The 26,720-nt window shown below is 44.5% G+C and overlaps 1 protein-coding gene across 2 annotated transcripts in view; it reads left to right on the top strand.

Annotated features, from left to right (window-relative positions):
• The first annotated feature begins 4,082 nt into the window (after nucleotides 1–4,082).
• The window catches only part of JHY (junctional cadherin complex regulator), a 97,767-nt gene continuing 75,129 nt past the window's right edge, over nucleotides 4,083–26,720 (top strand). Inside the window, exons 1-2 of one of the 2 annotated variants that reach the window (XM_073584854.1) lie at nucleotides 4,083–4,287; nucleotides 11,683–11,963. In XM_073584854.1, coding sequence (XP_073440955.1) covers nucleotides 11,713–11,963 — 251 coding nt within the window. In that variant the 5' untranslated portion in view covers nucleotides 4,083–4,287; nucleotides 11,683–11,712. The remainder of the gene's footprint in view (nucleotides 4,288–11,682; nucleotides 11,964–26,720) is intronic. The other variant, XM_073584853.1, reaches the window with a different exon arrangement.

Genomic DNA, 26,720 nt, shown 5'->3' with positions numbered 1-26,720 from the left:
CAGTGATACACACATATATTCACATACAGAGGTAAATGACGCACATTATACACTCATATACACATATATTCACATACAGAGGTAAATGACGCACATTATACAGTGATACACATATATATTCACATACAGAGGTAAATGACGCACATTATACACTCATATACACATATATATTCACATACAGAGGTAAATGACGCACATTATACACTCATATACACATATATTCACATACAGAGGTAAATGACGCACATTATACACCCATATACACATATATATTCACATACAGAGGTAAATGACGCACATTATACACTCATATACACATATATTCACATACAGAGGTAAATGACACACATTATACACTCATATACACATATATTCACATACAGAGGTAACTGACACACATTATACACTCATATACACATATATTCACATACAGAGGTAAATGACGCACATTATACACTCATATACACATATATATTCACATACAGAGGTAAATGACGCACATTATACACCCATATACACATATATATTCACATACAGAGGTAAATGACGCACATTATACACTCATATACACATATTCACATACAGAGGTAAATGACACACATTATACACTCATATACACATATATTCACATACAGAGGTAAATGACGCACATTATACACTGATATACACATATATATTCACATACAGAGGTAAATGACGCACATTATACACTCATATACACATATATATTCACATACAGAGGTAAATGACGCACATTATACACTCATATACACATATTCACATACAGAGGTAAATGACACACATTATACACTCATATACACATATATTCACATACAGAGGTAAATGACACACATTATACACTCATATACACATATATTCACATACAGAGGTAAATGACACACATTATACACTCATATACACATATATTCACATACAGAGGTAAATGACGCACATTATACACTCATATACACATATATTCACATACAGAGGTAAATGACGCACATTATACAGTGATACACATATATATTCACATACAGAGGTAAATGACGCACATTATACACTCCTATACACATATATATTCACATACAGAGGTAAATGATGCACATTATACACTCATATACACATATTCACATACAGAGGTAAATGACGCACATTATACACTCATATACACATATATATTCACATACAGAGGTAAATGATGCACATTATACACTCATATACACATATATTCACATACAGAGGTAAATGACGCACATTATACAGTGATACACATATATATTCACATACAGAGGTAAATGACGCACATTATACACTCATATACACATATATATTCACATACAGAGGTAAATGACGCACATTATACACTCATATACACATATTCACATACAGAGGTAAATGACGCACATTATACACTCATATACACATATATATTCACATACAGAGGTAAATGACACATTATACACTCATATACACATATATTCACATACAGAGGTAAATGACACACATTATACACTCATATACACATATATTCACATACAGAGGTAAATGACACACATTATACACTCATATACACATATATTCACATACAGAGGTAAATGACACACATTATACACTCATATACACATATATTCACATACAGAGGTAAATGACACACATTATACACTCATATACACATATATTCACATACAGAGGTAAATGACACACATTATACACTCATATACACATATATTCACATACAGAGGTAAATGACGCACATTATACAGTGATACACACATATATTCACATACAGAGGTAAATGACGCACATTATACACTCATATACACATATATTCACATACAGAGGTAAATGACGCACATTATACAGTGATACACACATATATTCACATACAGAGGTAAATGACGCACATTATACACTCATATACACATATATTCACATACAGAGGTAAATGATGCACATTATACACTCATATACACATATTCACATACAGAGGTAAATGACGCACATTATACACTCATATACACATATTCACATACAGAGGTAAATGACGCACATTATACACTCATATACACATATATTCACATACAGAGGTAAATGACGCACATTATACACTCATATACACATATATATTCACATACAGAGGTAAATGACGCACATTATACACCCATATACACATATATATTCACATACAGAGGTAAATGACGCACATTATACACTCATATACACATATATTCACATACAGAGGTAAATGACACACATTATACACTCATATACACATATATTCACATACAGAGGTAAATGACACACATTATACACTCATATACACATATATTCACATACAGAGGTAAATGACGCACATTATACACTCATATACACATATATATTCACATACAGAGGTAAATGACGCACATTATACACCCATATACACATATATATTCACATACAGAGGTAAATGACGCACATTATACACTCATATACACATATTCACATACAGAGGTAAATGACACACATTATACACTCATATACACATATATTCACATACAGAGGTAAATGACGCACATTATACACTGATATACACATATATATTCACATACAGAGGTAAATGACGCACATTATACACTCGTATACACATATATATTCACATACAGAGGTAAATGACGCACATTATACACTCATATACACATATTCACATACAGAGGTAAATGACACACATTATACACTCATATACACATATATTCACATACAGAGGTAAATGACGCACATTATACACTGATATACACATATATATTCACATACAGAGGTAAATGACGCACATTATACACCCATATACACATATATATTCACATACAGAGGTAAATGACGCACATTATACACTCATATACACATATTCACATACAGAGATAAATGACGCACATTATACACTCATATACACATATATATTCACATACAGAGGTAAATGACACACATTATACACTCATATACACATATATATTCACATACAGAGGTAAATGACGCACATTATACACTCATATACACATATTCACATACAGAGGTAAATGACGCACATTATACACTCATATACACATATATATTCACATACAGAGGTAAATGACGCACATTATACACCCATATACACATATATATTCACATACAGAGGTAAATGACGCACATTATACACTCATATACACATATTCACATACAGAGGTAAATGACGCACATTATACACCCATATACACATATATATTCACATACAGAGGTAAATGACGCACATTATACACTCATATACACATATATATTCACATACAGAGGTAAATGACGCACATTATGCACTCATATACACAAATATTCACATACAGAGGTAAATGACGCACATTATACACCCATATACACATATATATTCACATACAGAGGTAAATGACGCACATTATACACTCATATACACATATATATTCACATACAGAGGTAAATGATGCACATTATACACTCATATACACATATATATTCACATACAGAGGTAAATGACATACATTATACACTCATATACACAAATATTCACATACAGAGGTAAATGACGCACATTATACACTCATATACACATATATATTCACATACAGAGGTAAATGACGCACATTATACACTCATATACACATATATATTCACATACAGAGGTAAATGACGCACATTATACACTCATATACACATATTCACATACAGAGGTAAATGACACACATTATACACTCATATACACAAATATTCACATACAGAGGTAAATGACGCACATTATACACTCATATACACATATATTCACATACAGAGAATCTCATCCCTAAATACCATATATACGATATAATAAATGTATATACACTCCTGCATAGCTGCAGGTTCTTTGAGCTGCACACACTTCATTTCCCGTTATACAATGCTTTATCTGTATACGATGTAATAAACATATTGTACGCTCTTGTTCACACGACGCTGCATATGCCCCTATATGACTATGAAGACCCCCAAATGCCTCTGTGACGTGATGACGTAATGGAATCATGTGACCCACATCCTACTATGGCTGCTGCTGTAGAAACTTCTCTCCTTTATTTCACTGATTGTACATATGTGTACCAGCTATATACGGCCATTACTACGCTATGCACAGTAGGGGGCAGCATTGCCCGGTTTCCTCCCTCCTCTGAGGATGAGACCAGCACTTGTTCCAGGCTGTTTGTTGTTTTTCGGTTGCTATGTAAACATCAATAGCAGAAAGCAGAGCAGACCAGGGAGCAGCAGGATAAGGTACGTGAGGAGTTAATATGGGCAATATAATGATATTACATCGGGCAGGACATGGGGCTATATGAGAGGGCATGGTGACATTGGTGATATTGTTACTGGTCACACTGTAGACCCCAGCACTGGTGACATTGTTACTGGTCACACTGCAGACCCCAGCACTGGTTATATTGTTACTGGTCACACTGCAGACCCCAGCACTGGTGACATTGTTACTGGTCACATTGCAGACCCCAGCACTGGTGATATTGTTACTGGTCACACTGCAGACCCCAGCACTGGTGACATTGTTACTGGTCACACTGCAGACACCAGCACTGGTGACATTGTTACTGGTCACACTGCAGACACCAGCACTGGTGACATTGTTACTGGTCACACTGCAGACACCAGCACTGGTGACATTGTTACTGGTCACACTGCAGACACCAGCACTGGTGACATTGTTACTGGTCACACTGCAGACACCAGCACTGGTGACATTGTTACTGGTCACACTGCAGACACCAGCACTGGTGACATTGTTACTGGTCACACTGCAGACCCCAGCACTGGTGACATTGTTACTGGTCACACTGCAGACCCCAGCACTGGTGACATTGTTACTGGTCACACTGTAGACCCCAGCACTGGTGACATTGTTACTGGTCACACTGCAGACCCCAGCACTGGTTATATTGTTACTGGTCACACTGCAGACCCCAGCACTGGTTATATTGTTACTGGTCACACTGCAGACACCAGCACTGGTGACATTGTTACTGGTCACACTGCAGAACCCTGCACTGGTGACATTGTTACTGGTCACACTGCAGACCCCAGCACTGGTGACATTGTTACTGGTCACTACAGAACCCTGCACTGGTGACATTGTTACTGGTCACACTGCAGACCCCAGCACTGGTTATATTGTTACTGGTCACACTGCAGACCCCTGCACTGGTGACATTGTTACTGGTCACACTGCAGACCCCAGCACTGGTGACATTGTTACTGGTCACACTGCAGACACCAGCACTGGTGATATTGTTACTGGTCACACTGCAGACCCCAGCACTGGTGACATTGTTACTGGTCACACTGCAGAACCCTGCACTGGTGATATTGTTACTGGTCACACTGCAGACCCCAGCACTGGTGATATTGTTACTGGTCACATTGCAGACCCCAGCACTGGTGACATTGTTACTGGTCACATTGCAGACCCCAGCACTGGTGACATTGTTACTGGTCATGCTGCAGACACCAGCACTGGTGATATTGTTACTGGTCCAACTGCAGACCCCAGCACTGGTGACATTGTTACTGGTCACGCTGCAGACCCCAGCACTGGTGACATTGTTACTGGTCACGCTGCAGACCCTAGCACTGGTGACATTGTTACTGGTCACGCTGCAGACCCTAGCACTGGTGACATTGTTACTGGTCACGCTGCAGACCCTAGCACTGGTTATATTGTTACTGGTCACACCGCAGACCCCAGCACTGGTTATATTGTTACTGGTCACACTGCAGAACCCTGCACTGGTGACATTGTTACTGGTCTCACTGCAGACCCCAGCACTGGTGACATTGTTACTGGTCTCGCTGCAGACCCCAGCACTGGTGACATTGTTACTGGTCACGCTGCAGACCCCAGCACTGGTGACATTGTTACTGGTCACATTGTAGACCCCAGCACTGGTAACATTGTTACTGGTCACACTGCAGATACCAGCACTGGTGATATTGTTACTGGTCACGCTGCAGACCCCAGCACTGGTGACATTGTTACTGGTCACATTGTAGACCCCAGCACTAGTGACATTGTTACTGGTCACACTGCAGACCCCAGCACTGGTGACATTGTTACTGGTCACGCTGCAGACCCCAGCACTGGTGACATTGTTACTGGTCACATTGTAGACCCCAGCACTAGTGACATTGTTACTGGTCACACTGCAGACCCCAGCACTGGTGACATTGTTACTGGTCACACTGTAGACCCCAGCACTGGTGACATTGTTACTGGTCACACTGCAGAACCCTGCACTGGTTATATTGTTACTGGTCACACCGCAGACCCCAGCACTGGTTATATTGTTACTGATCACACTGCAGAACCCTGCACTGGTGACATTGTTACTGGTCACACCGCAGACCCCAGCACTGGTTATATTGTTACTGGTCACACTGCAGACCCCAGCACTGGTGACATTGTTACTGGTCACACTGCAGACACCAGCACTGGTGACATTGTTACTGGTCACACTGCAGAACCCTGCACTGGTGACATTGTTACTGGTCACACTGCAGACCCCAGCACTGGTGACATTGTTACTGGTCACTACAGAACCCTGCACTGGTGACATTGTTACTGGTCACACTGCAGACCCCAGCACTGGTTATATTGTTACTGGTCACACTGCAGACCCCTGCACTGGTGACATTGTTACTGGTCACACTGCAGACCCCAGCACTGGTGACATTGTTACTGGTCACACTGCAGACACCAGCACTGGTGATATTGTTACTGGTCACACTGCAGACCCCAGCACTGGTGACATTGTTACTGGTCACACTGCAGACCCCTGCACTGGTGATATTGTTACTGGTCACACTGCAGACCCCAGCACTGGTGATATTGTTACTGGTCACATTGCAGACCCCAGCACTGGTGACATTGTTACTGGTCACATTGCAGACCCCAGCACTGGTGACATTGTTACTGGTCATGCTGCAGACACCAGCACTGGTGATATTGTTACTGGTCCAGCTGCAGACCCCAGCACTGGTGACATTGTTACTGGTCACGCTGCAGACCCCAGCACTGGTGACATTGTTACTGGTCACGCTGCAGACCCTAGCACTGGTGACATTGTTACTGGTCACGCTGCAGACCCTAGCACTGGTGACATTGTTACTGGTCACGCTGCAGACCCTAGCACTGGTGACATTGTTACTGGTCACGCTGCAGACCCTAGCACTGGTGACATTGTTACTGGTCACGCTGCAGACCCTAGCACTGGTGACATTGTTACTGGTCACACTGCAGAACCCTGCACTGGTTATATTGTTACTGGTCACACTGCAGACCCCAGCACTGGTTATATTGTTACTGATCACACTGCAGAACCCTGCACTGGTGACATTGTTACTGGTCACACCGCAGACCCCAGCACTGGTTATATTGTTACTGGTCACACTGCAGACCCCAGCACTGGTGACATTGTTACTGGTCACACTGCAGACACCAGCACTGGTGACATTGTTACTGGTCACACTGCAGAACCCTGCACTGGTGACATTGTTACTGGTCACACCGCAGACCCCAGCACTGGTGACATTGTTACTGGTCACACTGCAGACACCAGCACTGGTGACATTGTTACTGGTCACACTGCAGAACCCTGCACTGGTGACATTGTTACTGGTCACACTGCAGACACCAGCACTGGTTACATTGCTACTGGTCACACTGCAGACCCCAGCACTGGTGACATTGTTACTGGTCACATTGCAGACCCCAGCACTGGTGACATTGTTACTGGTCACACTGCAGACACCAGCACTGGTGATAATGTTACTGGTCACACTGCAGTCACCAGCACTGGTGATATTGTTACTGGTCACACTGCAGACCCCAGCACTGGTTATATTGTTACTGGTCACACTGCAGACCCCAGCACTGGTTATATTGTTACTGTTCACGCTGCAGACCCCAGCACTGGTGATATTGTTACTGGTCACGCTGCAGACCCCAGCACTGGTGATATTGCTACTGGTCACACTGCAGACCCCAGCACTGGTGACATTGTTACTGGTCACATTGTAGACCCCAGCACTGGTGACATTGTTATTGGTCACATTGCAGACCCCTGCACTGGTGACATTGTTATTGGTCACATTGCAGACCCCAGCACTGGTGACATTGTTACTGGTCACACTGCAGACACCAGCACTGGTTAGTTACTGGTCACGCTGCAGACGCTAGCACTGGTGACATTGTTACTGGTCACACTGCACACACCAGCACTGGTTATATTGTTACTGGTCACACTGCAGACGCCAGCACTGGTGATATTGTTACTGGTCACTCTGCAGACACCAGCACTGGTTATATTGCTACTGGTCACACTGCAGACCCCAGAACTTGTTACATTGTTACTGGTCACACTGCAGACACCAGCACTGGTTAGTTACTGGTCACGCTGCAGACCCTAGCACTGGTGACATTGTTACTGGTCACACTGCAGACCCCAGCACTGGTGACATTGTTACTGGTCACACTGCAGAACCCTGCACTGCTGACATTGTTACTGGTTGTACTGCAGTCTCCAGCACTGGTTATATTGTTACTGGTCACGCTGCACACACCAGCACTGGTTATATTGTTACTGGTCACACTACAAACACCAGCACTGGTGACATTGTTACTGGTCACACTGCAGACCCCAGCACTGATGATATTGTTACTGGTCACTCTGCAGACACCAGCACTGGTTATATTGTTACTGGTCACTCTGCAGACACCAGCACAAGTTATATTGTTACTGGTCACACTGCAGACACCAGCACTGGTTATATTGTTACTGGTCACGCTGCAGACCCCAGCACTGGTTATATTGTTACTGGTCACACTGCAGACACCACCACTGGTGACATTGTTACTGGTCACACTGCAGACCCCAGCACTGGTGATATTGTTACTGGTCACACTGCAGACACCAGCACTGGTTATATTGTTACTGGTCACACTGCAGACACCAGCACTGGTTATGTTGTTACTGGTCACACTGCAGACACCAGCACTGGTTATGTTGTTACTGGTCACACTGCAGACACCAGCACTGGTTACATTGTTACTGGTTATGCTGCAGACACCAGCACTGGTTATATTGTTACTGGTTATGCTGCAGACACCAGCACTGGTTATATTGTTACTGGTCACGCTGCAGACCCCAGCACTGGTTATATTGTTACTGGTCACACTGCAGACACCACCACTGGTGACATTGTTACTGGTCACACTGCAGACCCCCGCACTGGTTATATTGTTACTGGTCACACTGCAGACCCCAGCACTGATTATATTGTTACTGGTCACACTGCAGACCCCAGCACTGATTATATTGTTACTTGTTCTGTCCCCACATGAAGCGAATGGAGGTGTAGTTGATTGGGGCTGGGAGAGATTCCTACCTTCCGTTTCCTCAATGGAGAGCAGACAGGACCATTGTTGCTGTTTTGCTGTTCATGCGTCCGGAGAGATGATACACACCAGATATTGTGAAGTCCAGACTTGTTTATTGGAGATCTGGACATACAGCGTATTATTGGTAATGCAGTACTTCTCCAGAAATGCAGATGTAACCCAGGTGATACAGCAAGATGCAGCAAATTGTGTGTGCAACGAAGTGGTAAAAAAACTGATGCCTTCCACAGCCTGGTAAGAGTGTCTCTCCCGGGTGAAGATGAAACTAGTAATGGCCACCGGCAGGAAGAGAAGCAGAGTCATCTGACCTGGAAGTGGGAGGCATGTACTAGAATTAATCAGCTGCAGACTGCTATACAGAAAAAGGACAGCAGGTGGCAGCAGACCAAATGCAAAACTGAATACAAAGAAAGGTAACATGACACAATTATATAAGCATACAGTGATAACTTTAGATGGGACAGCACATTACTGGTCACACTGCAGACCCCAGTACTGATTATATTGTTACTGGTCACACTGCAGACACCAGCACTGGTGACATTGTTGCTTGTCACACTGCAGACCCAAGCATTGGATACATTGTTCCTGGTCACACTGCAGACCCTAGCTGTCACATACACCATGTATCACACATCACTACCACCCTCCACTATCACATACACTGTGTATCACACATCACTACCGCCCTCCACTATCACATACACTGTGTATCACACATCACTACCGCCCTCCACTATCACATACACCGTGTATCACACATCACTACTGCCCTCCACTATCACAGACACCGTGTATCGCACATCATTACCGCCCTCCATAGAGAATCGTCGATTGCATGAGGGAGATTATGTCCTCACTTGCGGTATTTCTTATACTGCTGTGGTAAAATTAAAGCTGAGCCATGATTGGTTGCTGTGAGTAACATGGTTCTGATGGCTAAAGCCCAATACTCGTCACCCTGTACAGACCATACGAGATACCAGGGGCTGGGGGCCAAGGAGTGGGGTCTGGGGAGCCCGGTCCGGAGAGCAGGGGCCAGGGAGCGGGGGGACGGGGCCCTTCTTGTCTGTCCTGTGAAAATATGTCACGGTAAACGTAAACGTAATCAGCGTTATTCTCTCAGTTATTCCTCAGTCGTTTTTATGTTATGGCTGATTGCCACATGTTACAATTACACACGTTTCCCTGTCAGGAGATTTCCAAGCTGCAGTCAGTAAATATAATGTCCATATTGTAATGGAAGATCCGTGACATCCATTATGGCTGACAGGATAAGGATATAGTGCGGTCACTCCCAGCCCTGGAGTGCCTCCTTATGTGACGGAGCCGTTTCTGCCTCCTTATGTGACGGGCCCGTTCCTGCCTCCTTATGTGACGGGCCCGTTCCTGCCTCCTTATGTGACGGGGCCATTCCTTCCTCCTTATGTGACGGGGCCGTTCCTGCCTCCTTATGTGACGGGACCGTTCCTGCCTCCTTATGTGATGGGACCGTTCCTGCCTCCTTAAGTAACCGGGCCGTTTCTGCCTCCTTATGTGACAGGGCCGTTCCTTCCTCCTTATGTGACGGGGCCGTTCCTGCCTCCTTATGTGACGGGACCGTTCCTGCCTCCTTATGTGACGGGACCGTTCCTGCCTCCTTATGTGACGGGGCCGTTTCTGCCTCCTTATGTGACAGGGCCGTTCCTGCCTCCTTATGTGACGGGACCGTTCCTGCCTCCTTATGTGACGGGGCCGTTTCTGCCTCCTTATGTGACGGGGCCGTTCCTTCCTCCTTATGTGACGGGACCGTTCCTGCCTCCTTATGTGACGGGACCGTTCCTGCCTCCTTATGTGACGGGGCCGTTTCTGCCTCCTTATGTGACGGGGCCGTTCCTTCCTCCTTATGTGATGGGACCGTTTCTGCCTCCTTATGTGACGGGGCCGTTTCTGCCTCCTTATGTGACGGGGCCGTTTCTGCCTCCTTATGTGACGGGGCCGTTTCTGCCTCCTTATGTGACGGGGCCGTTTCTGCCTCCTTATGTGACGGGGCCATTTCTGCCTCCTTATGTGACGGGGCCGTTCCTTCCTCCTTATGTGACGAGGCCGTTCCTGCCTCCTTATGTGATGGGGCTGTTTCTGCCTCCTTATGTGATGGGGCCGTTCCTGCCTCCTTATGTGACAGGGCAGTTCCTGCCTCTCACTGCTATTTATGTTTTCTCCAGTCCAGGGTGTATTGATTCCTGACAACTGTGATGGAGACTGACAACGCTTTGCGACCCCCTCAAAGCCGTGTGAACGCCGCCGCTGACTTGGATTTGTTCCTCAGCTCCGATAGTCTGGAGGACAGCGATACAGACAGCACAAGTGAGGAGAGACGATACCAGAGTGACCTCCAGAACCGTATACACAGGAACCACGGGGTCATCTTGCAGGACACAGAGGAGCCGCACGTGACCGGAGGAATCGCTGAGAACCAAGGAGACGGAGCAGCGCCCAGCAGCAGGTAACATTGTCACGTAACCGGCCAAAGAGTGGTTAATGGTAAACGCACTGCAGGTCTGCAGAGATATATCTATAATATAATGCTAAGAGTGTCACTCTGTCTAAAGCCTTTACAGACTGCGCAAGCGTGACACGCCTGCGCAGTCTGGACCCCACAGAGTTACGCATCCGGGGATGAGGATTGTGGCCCAGGAGATCGCGGTATGCCTAAGTACTGAATGCATACCGCGATCTCCGGCACAACAACTTACCTATCCGGTATTGCTGCGGGGTCTCTTCGGGCCGGAGACCGGGACATGAATCCTCCGTCAGAAATGGTGCATGCTTATAATGGGGGCGCAGGATGGGAGGAGCACATGACAGGATGGGGGTGCAGGATGGATGCAGCACATGACAGAATGGGGGTGCAGGATGGGTGCAGCACATGACAGGATGTGAGCAGCACATGACAGGATGGGGACGCAGGATGAGAGCACCACATGACAGGATGGGGACGCAGGATGAGAGCATCACATGACAGGATGGGGACGCAGGATGAGAGCACCACATGACAGGATGGGAACGCAGGATGAGAGCACCACATGACAGGATGGGGGCGGCACATGACAGGATGGGGACGCAGGATGAGAGTACCACATGACAGGATGGGGACGCAGGATGAGAGCATCACATGACAGGATGGGGACGCAGGATGAGAGCATCACGTGACAGGATGGGGACGCAGGATGAGAGCACCACATGACAGGATGGGGACGCAGGATGGTAGAACATGACAGGATGAGGGCACAGGAAGAGAATAGCACATGACAAGATGGAGGCGCACAAAACAGTATGACGGCGCAGGATGGGGGCTGCACATGAAAGGAGGGGGGCGCAGGATGGGAGCAGCATATGACAGGATCGGGGCACAAGATGGAAGCAGCACATACCAGGATGGAGACCATATACCAATATAAATGCTCGCCACCCGGGCATAGAACTGGTTCAGTAGCTAGTATACTTGTAAGGAGGTAGAGCATAAATGTACTGTAGATTACATAATGTAATAATCTACAGAATACAGCAATATGCACCTGCTAGATTTAAATGGAGCAATGATCTGCAGATCTCTACAAAAAGACTAATAATCTTCAAGAATAGAGTAATATGCACCTGTTGGATGCAGATGGAGTAAAGTAATGCTCTGCAGATCCTTACTGAGGTTAGTAATGTACTAATCTGCAGAATAGGGTATTGTGCAGCTCTTGGAGGTAGATGGAGAGGAGCAATGCTCTTCAGATCCTTACCAAGGTCAGTAATGTAATAATCTGCAGAATAGGGTAATGTGCACCTGTGGGAGGTAGATGGAGTAGAGCAATGCTCTGCAGATCCTTACCAAGGTCGATAATGTAATAAGCTGCAGAACAGAGTAATGTGCACCTGTTGGATGTAGATGGAGAGGAGCAATGCTCTGCAGTTTGTTACCGAGATAGTAATGTAATAATCTGGGTTTTAGGCGTTGCATAGATCTGAACGGGAGTCTTTTCTTAAGAATTTGTGCGCAATAAACCTCAGAGAAGAATTTTTTTTGCAGAAAACCATAGAGGAAATAGATAAATAAATCCTCCCCCGGCTGAATAGCTTTTGCAGAATGGATTTTACTTCCGCTGAGCTGAAATCCTTGCACTATGGAAGCGCTGAATAGACCCCTATGAAAAACGTAGTGTGAAAGACCCCCGCAGGGCAGCACTGCTCTCATGAAAACTAATGGAAGGGGATAATAAAAATATCGGCAGGACGCTCGGCTTGCAATGATCACTTACACGTCCATTTTCTCTGCCTGTAGAGCTATTACATAATCTGTGAAAAAACGAGTACAGGACATTAATCACATATTCTGTACTAAGCGATATTAGCTGTCAGGTATTAAAATAGCAAATGGAGGAGACACTTGGCACGTGTTCCATGAATGGAGGAAGCAATCGGCCCGTGATCCACAAATTTGGGCAGACATTTGAAGTCTGATATACGAATGGAGGAGGCACTCGCCGCATGATCCACAAATGGAGGAGACAGCCTGTGTGTGTGATCCACAAACAAAAGACACCCGACGCATGATCCACAAATGGTGGTGGCACTTGGTGCGTGATCCTCAAATGGAGGAAACAGCCTGTGTGGTGTCCACAAATGGTGTAGCATTTGGCGTGTGATCCACGAATGGAGAAGGCGCTCAGCGCATAATCCACAAATGGTGGAAGCACTTGGCGCATGATCCACAAATGGAGGAGACACCAGGCGCATGATCCACAAATGGAGAAGGCACCCACGAATTGAGACAAGTGGCATGTGACAGTCAAAACTACTATATGCAAAACTAATAGAACCATTACTATAGTATCTAAAAAAAAATAACGCTGCTTACAGAATCCATAAAATATTAGTGTACAATAAAGGCACCATTTAAGGGCCACTCTTAATGCCAGCCCAAAAAAATCTATCCATCTCCAAAGATGACTCTGCTTTGCCTCATTAGTATAAAGTAGTAGTATTGATACAAGTGATATTTACTGCAGATATCGCAAAGTAATCCCCTGCTCTGAAACTGGAAACTGTTTAGAAATATTGTTCTATCAAAGACACCATAAATATTCTGATTATTCATATGATTGCAGGTACCTGTCATAGATACAAAGTATTAACTGTAAACACCTTTATTGGTTAAGTATCAACAGGACTTTAGGATACAGTAGTGGGGCCTATCACTACCCTATTCAATGGTAAAATGATTAGTCATAGATCAAAGATCAGCCAAATTATTTTTACGAGGTTTCCAAAATGAGAGATCAAATTAAAACCTGTTGTTGTGAAAATTTCATAAATATCGCTGGTCACAGAAATAATTTGAATCTGACAAAAGAAATAATAAATAAAAAATCTGTTAAAATGAGCAAATAAAAGCTAGACATTGATTTTCAACCATGCTTCCACAGAATTAAAAAAAAAATAAAACTCAAGAAATAGGCTTGGACAGAAATGATGGTACTCCTGAAAACGTGACAAAATGGAAATGTGAAATCAAGGTGTGTCCACTAATTAGCATCACAGTTGTCTACAATCTTGGAATCAGTGAGTGGGCCTGTATAGGGCAACAGATACACACTATGCTGTTTGGTGACACGGTGTGTATCATACTCATGGACCAGAGGAAGCAAAGGAAAGAGTTGTCTCAGGAGATTAGAAAGAAACTTCTAGACAAAAATGTTAAGGGTAAAAGTTATAAGACCATCTCCAAGCAGCTTGATGTTCATATGACTACAGTTGCACATATCATTCAGAAATGTAAGATCCATGGGACTGTAGCCAACCTCTCTGGACATGGCCACAGGAGGAAAATTGATGACAAATCAAAGAGACGGATAATAAGAATGGTAACAAAAGAGTCCAGAATAACTTCTAAACAGACTAAAGGTTGACTTCAACCTCAAGGAACATCAGTGTCAGATCGCACAATCCGTCGTTGTATGAGCCAAAATGAACTTCATGGGAGACGTCCAAGGAGGACACCATTGTTGAAAAAAAATCATAAAAAACTCAGACTGGAATTTGCCAAACTACATTTTGACAAGCCACAAAGCTTCTGGGAGACAAAAATGGAACTTTTTGGCAAGGCACATCATCTCTATATTCAAAGATGAAAAATGAAGCATATCAAGAAAAGAACACTGTCCCTAATGTGAAACATGGAGGAGGAATCTGTTATGTTCTGGGGCTGCTTTGCTGCATCTGGCACAGGGTGTCTAGAAACTGGGCAGGGTACAATGAATTTTCAAGACTATCAAGGGATTCTAGAGAGAAATGTGCTGCCTAGTGTCAGAAAGCTTGGTTTCAGTCACAAGTCATGGGTCTTGCAACAGGATAATGACCCAAAACACACAGCTAAAAACACCCAAGAATGGCTAAGAGGAAAACATTGGACTATTCTGAAGTGGCCTTCTATGAGCCCTGACCTAAATCCTATTAAGCATCTTTGGAAAGAACTGAAACACGCAGTCTGGAAAAGACAACCTTCAAACACCAGACAACTGGAGAAATTTGCTCTTGAGAAGTGGGCCAAAATACCTGTCGAGAGGTGCAGAAGTCTCATTGACAGTTACAGGAATCGTTTGATTGCAGTGATTTGTGCAACAAAATATTAAGTTGAGGTTACCATAATTTCTGTCCAGGCCTATTTCATGAGTTTTATTTTTGTAAAAATTCTGTGGAAGCATGGTTGAAAAGCAATGTCTGACTTTCATTTGTTCATTTTCATAGATTTTTTATTTATTATTACTTTTGTCAGATTCAAGTTATTTCTGTGACCATTGTGGGTTTTTCTGTCATTAAACGAGGGTACCAACAATTTTGACCACATGTGTAGTTTCGGTTAAATGCATATGTCTCTATAGGGGGGAAGCAAAGTACGGTAATCTGCTGAATCTATCACTATGTAAAATATCTATTATGGAGAAAAGTTCAATAATTATCATATCCCTAGAGAGGTCTGTAATGTAATAATCTGGAGAATATGCTGTACTTCTGAATAAAACCGATCCAACCAACTTTATCAATGAATTGATTAACCAGTCCATAAATAAGAAGCTCTATGGCAGCCAGATTACAGTAAATGGTCATTGTTGTTTCAACTTTGCTTAAATCAATAGTACTGTCACACTTATGTCTGAACATGTTACTGCAACTTCTGCCCTGGTCTCTAAGTGCCGTTGCACTAAAGCATAGGTTACTGCTGGGTGACGGAGGGCAGTATAGTTCAGTTAAACCTGGTTACTCTGAACCATTGGTCCTGTTGCTCTACTTTGTATATTTCATTTTCTGATCTCCGCTTTTGTGTTTTTTTAAATTTGTTCCTGACGTGATCTCTTGGTATCAACCTCATGTAACAATCCTTCTTGCCGCCAGCTTGCTCCATCAGATAGCATCTGACTCATTGATCATTGCCCAGGAATCCCTGTGTAAGGGTACCATTACACTTAAAGATGCACCAGCGATCCCGCTACATGATCGCTGGTGACCTGTCAAATAGGCAGACTCACCAGCGATCAAGGACCAGCGAGGACGCTGGTATCTAAGGTAAATATCGGGTAACTAAGCGTCGCGCTGGGAGCTGCGAGCACGCTGGTATCTAAGGTACACAGCGGGTAACTAAGTGACGCGCGCCGCTTAGTTACCTGATATTTACCTTAGATACCAGCTCCCAGCGTCTGCTTACAGCACTGGGAGCGTCACTGATCGTTGGTCTCCCGCTGCCATGCGTGCTGGCCAGCGGGAGAGCAACGATCAAAAAATGGCCCAGGACGATCCTGCATGATCAGCGATACCTGGCGGGGGGGGCGGTCGCTGATGTGTGGCACACACAGCGAGATCGCTGTGGCATCACAAAATCAGCGATCTCCCTAGCGATCTCGCTGTGTGTGACGGTGCCTTTAGTCCAGAGGGTGAAGGCCAGGGCAACCCCAGGAATCTGGTAAATGGAGTGGTTTCTGCTAAGCCTGTCTGTGGAAGCCCTATTAAAGCTGCCAGGTTTCCACAAGCAGTTCATCTATGACAAGTTCAAGTGAATATGAAAATATTCAGAAAAACCTTTTCTTTGTCCACTTATGAGCCACTCTTCTCCTCCTACAAACTTCTGACCTCACCATCCAATCAAAAAAAATGCTAAAAGCCCTTCTGCTCAAGATGAGGTCGATGTCAGCACACCGAGGTATCAGATTACAGATGCTTTTTAACATCTACAGAGAGGGATGGGGTAACAGAGTGAGAGAGGGAGCCAGATACTCACACAGATGATTTTGTTGCTCTTGTTTATTTCGCTTCAGAGCTGGATTAACAGCTACATTTCTTAGTACTGCCGTTTAATGTCCTTCATGGTGCTGCTGCTTCTCGTTAGTGTTTTCTCAACCAAGTGCTAACAAATGCATTGGCCATTGCTGCTGTATAAGGCCTTCCATGCTGCTGCAGCTTTCTAAGAGACGTTTTATCTCATTTCAGTTCTGAATTCACAGATACATAGCTCTGTACTGGTGTATAATATCCTCCATGCTGCTGCTTCTTCTGAACATGTGCTACAAAGAGATAGGAAAGCAGGAGTCCCCATGTCTGTGTGTGCTGTGTATGGAGACATGATAGCTAGTTCCCACCCACCAGCTCAGAGACAACTGACAATTAGATGTAGATCTGCAGAAGGAAAAACGGATTAAAATGCAGGAAACAAGTTATATTATGGCCAAAAATAGGGTTATTCTTCATGTATACACAGGGCGGCTTTTTCAGAAGTCACCTGGAATGACAGATATATTGTAAAATTCTATCTGCAAATCACAATAGGTGTAATTTTCTCTAATCTTTAGGCATAAAAACATTCATAAGTTGATATTTTTTGCATTATAATGGACATTAAGATTCATCAGACCATTAGTAGCCAGGAGCGATCACATGGCGGCTTTTTACTGTCATGAGCAATATACATTACCATAATAAAGGCGGTTTGTTTGGAGATATTTTTAGAACATATTTTACATGTAAATCTGGATGTTTTTATCCTTCTCCAGTGCGGATGACCCACCAAGCTGAGTGCTCCCCGCACATAAAGAGGTGATTGTGCCTTTGTAATTCGTGATATGTGGGGCGGGGCCTCACTGCGGAGAGCTCAATACCTTTTATTTTAATGGTTGCGAAACAAAAATGTTTTCTGCAGAAAACTCCTAATCTACACGTCGTAAATAGAAATGAGTAAATGCGGAACATATGGAGAGCAATTAGCATCCTCCAAGGTAAATTGCAGAGGGCAATGATGAATATTGAAGAGATGATTCAATTTAGTGATTAGTCTGGCAGGCTGTTAAGAAAAGATGGGGAACGCTAATTATTACCTCGCCGCCGTTCTACTAATAATTTAAATAGGCAATTGTTTCCAATTTACCGACTATTAAAAGTGCATGAAAATGAGGAACCGCGAGACATAGATGTGAAAGTAGAGATTGCATTTCTGTACTGAGCAGCTTGTGTACAATGTTACCAGGCTATATATATGGGCTATATATACAACTCTGGCAAAAATTAAGAGACCACTGCACAGTTTTATAAAAATCAGCTTGTTCTGTCCCCACATGAGGCAAATGGAGGTGTAGTTGATTGGGGCTGGGAGAGATTCCTACCTTCCGTTTCCTCAATGCAGAGCAGACAGGACCATTGTTGCTGTTTTGCGTCCGGAGAGATGATACACACCAGATATTGTGAAGTCCAGACTTGTTTATTGGAAATATGGACATACAGCGTATGATTGGGAATGCAGTACTTCTCCAGAAATGCAGATGTAACAATCCAGGTGGTACAGCAAGATGATTCAGCAAGTTGTGTGAGCAACGAAGTGGTCAAAAAACTGATGCCTTCCACAGCCTGGTAAGCGTGTCTCTCCCAGATGAAGATGAATCTAGTAATGGCCACCGGCAGGAAGAGAAGAAGTCACCAGACCAGGAAGTTGAAGGCAGGAAGTTGAAGGCATGTAAAAGAATTAATAAGCTGCAGTCTGATATACAGAAAAAGGACAGCAGGTGGCAGCAGACCAAATGCAAAACTGAACACAAAGAAAGGTAACATGACAACTATATAAGCATACAATCATAATCTTAGATGGGACAGCACACTCCCCGTCTGAAATTCCGTAAGGGATTTCACTATATAGTTTTTTTTTTGTTTTTCTTTAAAGTTCAATAACCTAGAAAAGAATCATGAATATGCATGCAATAATAACAACATCAAAAACAAGGAAGATGACAGTCAGTTCCTGAGACAATCCAATGGTACCCATCTTCGGATCGGAGAAGCCACACTAGGCCAAACTGTCTCCGACCCAACATTAATCCAATGGACGAAATAGTATGGCAGTGTTCTGTTCGTGATTCATCATACTGGAATGTCCTCAGTTGGCAGTATCAATACGAGCTCGTGGATTGGCCTCTGAAATGTCTTAGGCTCGCCTTTCCTAAGGACCTTCAGCTCCACCTTCCGGACCTTACCGTCTTGACTAGGGAAAGTCTTTGTAACGATTCCCTTAGGCCAGTCGATCCTTCGGGCTTGTTGTTCTTTCATTAGTACCACGTCTCCTTCTTTCAAGTTCTGTTTATTCTGTCGCCATTTTCTTCTTCCTTGGAGAGTCACGAGATATTCCTTTCTCCACCGGTTCCAGAAATAATCAGCGAGGTACTGCACATGTTTCCACTGTTTCTGGTAGGTGTTTGCGTGAGTAAACTCTCCACTAACTGTTAGCGGGTTCCCGGTCTTTTGGGTGAGAAGAGTAGCTGGCGTAAGAAAGGTCGGCAGTTCGGGATCCATTGACACTGGGACAAGTGGTCTTGAGTTGATTATGGCAGAAACTTCGGCCAGAAGAGTAACCAAGGTCTCATGCGTAAGCCTTGAAAAGTTTGTGTCCATAAACATAGAATTCAGGATGTTGCGTGAGATCCCGATCATCCTTTCCCAGGAACCTCCCATGTCAGAACTATGCGGAGGATGGAAGATCCAGGTGCAACCTCTGCCAGCTGATCCTGAATTGGCTTGATGTCAATATCCAGCTCTCAACATGCACCGATGAAGTTGCTTCCGCGATCAAACCTCAACTGTTTCACTGGTCCTCTGATCACTAGAAACCGCCGGAGAGCGTTGATCAGGCTGGATGTGTCCATAGACTCTATTACCTCTATGTGGACGGCACGGACACTTATGCAAGTGAATAGTACGGCCCAACGTTTGCTGTTGACGTGGCCACCTCGAGTTCTGCATGCAGATACCATCCATGGCCCAAAGACATCTAGGCCAACATAGGTGAAAGGCGGCTTGGCACTCAATCTGTCAGAGGGCAGGTTGGCCATTTGTTGATGTACCTGTTTTCCTCTGGTTTTCCGACATTGCACACATTGATGTAGTGATCCTGCTACACGTCTTTTCATACCTATGATCCAAAGCCCTGCAGACCGTAACTTGCCTTCTGTGATCTGCCTGCCTTGGTGCTCGGTTTTTTCATGTAAGTGCCGGATCAGTAGATCAGTAGATCAGTAGATATGATGTTTACTGGGAATGATGCAAGGATGTTGCTCTGAAGCCGCAATCTTGGCTTGATTTAAACGACCACCGACTCTCAGCAAACCAAAGCTGTCCATTACTGGATTTAAATGGGCAATGAAGATTTTCAGAGGGATCTGCTGTTTGTGGTGAAGGCATTCCCATTCAGTACTGAATACGCTCTGCTGGACGTAACGTATTATAAGGGACTCACAGTGAGAAATGTCCTCGGCAGAGAGTGGTTTATGGCAGACGTGCCAGCCGTGACAGTCTTTGTCTCCAAGTGAATTGTGATACGATCTCGCAATGTGGACTAACCTTGCGATAGTCTTGACGAGTCTCATCCAATTGGAGAAGCGTACAAAGTGCTGGCAACCGAGGCTGGAGGTTGGTTTAGTGTTCGTCGCCAATGCACTGACCTCGGAGCGGACTTCTGGATTGCCATCCGGATCCTGGATGCTGAAGACTTCCTGGACACATTCACTTCCCTTCCGTTCCAACAGAAACTTAGGACCTGAAAGCCAAGAAGAATTAGCAAAGGACCTTATAGACATAGGTCTAGTGGCATGGTCAGCTGGATTGAGTTCAGATGGGGATATAGTGCCATTGTTCAGGCTTGGAAGACCTCCTTATTCTCTCAATGCGGTTACTGACGTACATGTAGAAGCACCTTGTTTGGTTGTAGATGTAACCTAAGACAACCTTACTGTCAGTGTAGTATTGCACGTCATCTATGTTGGTGTCCAGCTCGTGCTGTACTGTATAAAGTCTGCGAGTTCTACTGCAAGCACGGTTGCACAAAGTTCAAGCCTGGGAATAGTATGATCAGGCTTGGGAGCCAACTTAGCCTTGCCGAAGACGAATCCAAAGTGATCTTGATTGTCGGGTTCCGTCACCTTCAGATAGGGAACTGCTGCAATGGCCTCCGTGGATGCATCCGAGAACACATGGAGTTCCTTCTTAGTACTAGGAGCAAGTGAGGTTCTGGAGTAGCATCTCGGTATGTGGATCTCACCCAAGGCACACAAAGACTGCTTCCAGGTTTCCCATTTTGGTACCTTCTCAGGAGGGAGTGGGGCATCCCAATCCTTGACGGTTTCCGAAAGCTGTCTCAGAAGGGATTTACCTTGTATGGTAATTGGTGCTACGAACCCCAGTGGGTCATATAAGCTATTCACCACTGACAGGACACCACGTTTAGTGAATGGTTTGTCTGCACAGTTGATTTGGAAACTGAAGGTGTCGACTGACAAGTTCCACCTCAAGCCTAAGCTTCTCTGCCCAGGCGGACAGTCTGGTTCCAGGTCTATGGCCTTGAATCCTGGTGCGTGGTCACTTGAATCAAAGGCTCTCATGACAGCCTGGCTGTTTGAAGCAATTTTGTGCAATCTAAACTTAGCTTGGTACAGCATACCTTGGGTCCTCTTGAGTAGATCGATAGCTGCTTCTTCTGTGGGTAGAGATTTTAGTCCATCATCTACATAGAAGTCTTTGTCTACAAAGTCTCTGGCATCTGTTCCATATTCAGCCTCTCCTTCTTGTGCGGTTCTCCGCAGGCCATAGGTTGCCACTGCTGGGGAAGGGCTGTTCCCAAATACATGCACCCTCATGCGATACTCCACCATCTCCTTGCTGGGGTCATTGTCCTTGTACCACAGGAACCTGAGGAAATTCCTGTGGTCCTCTCTGACTATGAAACAGTGGAACATCTGTTCAATGTCGGCGGTGATGGCGATGGGCTCTTTCCGGAACCTCATCAACACTCCTACTAGGTTGTTTGTAAGGTTAGGACCCGTGAGGAGGACATCGTTGAGAGATATACCTTGATGTTTGGCGCTTGAATCAAAGACAACTCTAATTTGCTTAGGTTTCTGTGGGTGATATACTCCGAATGAGGGTAGGTACCAGCACTCCTCGTTTTCCTTTAAAGGAGGCGCTGGCTCCGCATGGTTATTCCAGAATATCTTGCTCATGAAGGTGACAATGTGTTCTTTCATCTCCGTTTTGTTGCTTAGTGTTCGCTGGAGAGAGTTGAATCTGGACAAGGCTTGTTCACGATTGTTCGGGAGTCTTACCCTGATAGCTCGGAAGGGTAGGGGAAAAACCCAGTGATTAGTCTTGTCCTTAAGGAACTCATTGTCCATTATCCTGACAAATTCCTTGTCTTCCATTGACGGGGCTACCTTATTGTCATCCTTGGTTGTATGAAACACCGATCTTCCCAAGTCATCTGCATAGGGAGAAGGAATGACATCAGGCAGCTGTACAGGATCTGGAGGCTTCTCTTTCACATCGTAGTGATGAGGGCATGGTTTGTAGAAAGTAGCTCGTCCATCTCTGCGTACAGTTGTGGCCAAAAGTATTGACACACCTGCAATTCTGTCAGATAATACTCAGTTTCTTCCTGAAAATGATTGCAAACACAAATTCTTTGGTATTATTATCTTCATTTAATTTGTCTTAAATGAAAAAACACAAAAAGAATTGTCCTAAAGCCAAATTGGATATAATTCTACACCAAACACAAAAAAGAGGGTGGACAAAAGTATTGGCACTGTTCGAAAAATCATGCGATGCTTCTCTAATTTGTGTAATTAACAGCACCTGTAACTTACCTGTGGCACCTAACAGGTGTTGGCAATAACTAAATCACACTTGCAGCCAGTTGACATGGATTAAAGTTGACTCAACCTCTGTCCTGTGTCCTTGTGTGTACCACATTGAGCATGGAGAAAAGAAAGAAGACCAAAGAACTGTCTGAGGACTTGAGAAACCAAATTGTGAGGAAGCATGAGCAATCTCAAGGCTACAAGTCCATCTCCAAAGACCTGAATGTTCCTATGTCTACCGTGCGCAGTGTCATCAAGAAGTTTAAAGCCCATGGCACTGTGGCTAACCTCCCTAGATGTGGACGGAAAAGAAAAATTGACAAGAGATTTCAACGCAAGATTGTGCGGATGTTGGATAAAGAACCTCGACTAACATCCAAACAAGTTCAAGCTGCCCTGCAGTCCGAGGGTACAACAGTGTCAACCCGTACTATCCGTCGGCGTCTGAATGAAAAGGGACTGTATGTAGGAGATCCAGGAAGACCCCACTTCTTCCCCCAAGATATAAAAAAGCCAGGCTGGAGTTTGCCAAAACTTACCTGAAAAAGCCTAAAACGTTTTGGAAGAATGTTCTCTGGTCAGATGAGACAAAAGTAGAGCTTTTTGGGCAAAGGCATCAACATAGAGTTTACAGGAGAAAAAAAGAGGCATTCAAAGAAAAGAACACGGTCCCTACAGTCAAACATGGCGGAGGTTCCCTGATGTTTTGGGTTGCTTTGCTGCCTCTGGCACTGGACTACTTGACCGTGTGCATGGCATTATGAAGTCTGAAGACTACCAACAAATTTTGCAGCATAATGTGCGGCCCAGTGTGAGAAAGCTGGGTCTCCCTCAGAGGTCCTGGTCTTCCAGCAGGACAATGACCCAAAACACACTTCAAAAAGCACTAGAAAATGGTTTGAGAGAAAGCACTGGAGACTTCTAAGGTGGCCAGCAATGAGTCCAGACCTGAATCCCATAGAACACCTGTGGAGAGATCTAAAAATGGCAGTTTGGAGAAGGCACCTTTCTAATATCAGGGACCTGGAGCAGTTTGCCAAAGAAGAATGGTCTAAAATTCCAGCAGAGCATTGTAAGAAACTCATTGATGGTTACTGGAAGTGGTTGGTCGCAGTTATTTTGGCTAAAGGTTGTTCAACCAAGTATTAGGCTGTGGGTGCCAATACTTTTGTCTGGCCTATTTTTGGAGTTTTGTGTGAAATGATCAATGTTTTGCTTTTTGCTTCATTCTCTTTTGTGTTTTTTCATTTAAGACAAATAATTAAAAGAAGATAATAATACCAAAGAATTTGTGTTTGCAATCATTTTCAGGAAGAAACTGAGTATTATCTGACAGAATTGCAGGGGTCTCAATACTTTTGGCCACAACTGTACGTAAGTCTTAAAGGAATCGACTCTTGTTCGGTCCAAGCATACGTTTCCTATGATTACCCACCCCAAGTCGAGTCTCTGTGCGTAGGAGGCATAGTCAGGCCCATTGCACTCTTGACGGACCTTATGTATCCTTATATTGTCTCTCCCGAGCAGAAGTAGGATATCAGCATCTGAGTCCATAGGTGGGATAACACTGACTAGGTGCCTTAGGTGTGGTTGGTGGAACGCAGCTTCTGGGGTAGGGATCTCATCCCTTTGGTCGGGTATTTGATCGCATTCGATTAGCGTAGGTAAGGGTATTTCTACGCGTCCGTTGACAGGAGAAGCAATGAAACCTTATGCCCTCCTGCTGCTAGTCTCTATGCGGCCTGAGCAAGTATTCAGAGTATAGGGCGTTGCTGGTTCCTTGATTCCAAAGGCTTCAAAGAACTTAGGTCCAGCTAGGGATCGATTGCTCTGATCGTCAATGATGGCATACATTTTTACTGCCTTCTCTGGTTGCTCTTCTGGATAAACTCTGATTAGGCATATCCTGGCACAGCATTTATCACTTTGGCTCTCCCCACATACCTCTGAGCATGAGCAGGAGACAGCCGTGGTAGAACTGGCGTTATTCTGTGGCTCCCTGCCATGGCTTGTAGCTGGACTAGAGGTAACTGCGACTGCTGGATCGCTGGTGGCTGAGGATGGATGCAAAGCTGATGGGTGTTTGTCACTATGACACTCTTCACACTTAATGGCAGATTTACAGTCCTTGGCCATGTGTTCTAGTGAGGCGCAGCACTTGAAACATACTCCAAGTTTGCTGAGGATTTTCTTGCGCTCCTGCATGGTTTTGGACCTGAAGCCTCTACATTCAATGAGTGTGGTTTTTTGTGAATGGGACACTCACGATTGAAAGATTTATCTCTCGATGGAATGGTGTACTGTTTATCGGCAGTTACTGCAGGTGGTGGCAGGTTAGTCTTTCTGACACTTATGCTGCTCCTCAAGTCCTTGCGTCTACGTGGGACGCTTTCATACCTTGATGACCATGTTGTTGGAGCTGCAGTGTTAGACTCCAGGAAGTCTAGGCTAGGGTCGTTCCTCATTTGGGCCTGTTAGTCGACAAACTTGCAGAACTGATCAAACGGAGGAAAGGTGACATAATGTGACCTTTTGTACCTGGAAACGCATACTGCCCACTTCTCTTGCAGACTATGTGGCAGCTTTGAGACTATTGGGTTCACCCAATGGGCAGTGTCCAGGTAGCATAATCCAGACAAACGAGGGTCTCCTTTTGCGAGTTCCAGTTCCATAAGCAGATCACTTAAGTCCAGAAGCTTGTGGGCATCTTTAAGTTTGATCCTTGGAACTTTCTGCAGTCTCTTGAATAGGGACTTTTCTATGGCTTCAGCACTGCCATAGGTTCTTTCGAGTCTCAGCCAGGCAGCAGCGAGACCTGCTTCAGCTTGCTCCACGTAGACGTTGATACGGTTTGTGGAGTCAGGACCAAACCATTTTACCATGAGGTCGAGCTCCTGTTCTGCAGATAGATTGAGGTCAGCAATGGTGGCCTTGAAGGTTGCTTTCCAGGCTCTGTAATTCTCTGCACAGTCGTCAAACTTTGAGAGGCTGGTGCTGATTAGATCTTTGCTCACCATAAACCTGGCTAACTCAGTCGTATCCGATCCTTCACTCCT

This window comes from Dendrobates tinctorius, unplaced genomic scaffold (assembly GCF_039654945.1).
Source record: "Dendrobates tinctorius isolate UK_male_01 unplaced genomic scaffold, ASM3965494v1 ptg000086l, whole genome shotgun sequence".
Lineage (NCBI taxonomy): Eukaryota > Metazoa > Chordata > Amphibia > Anura > Dendrobatidae > Dendrobates > Dendrobates tinctorius.
Note: the sequence above shows the minus strand (reverse complement) of the source record. Positions and strands in the feature narration are given on the sequence as shown.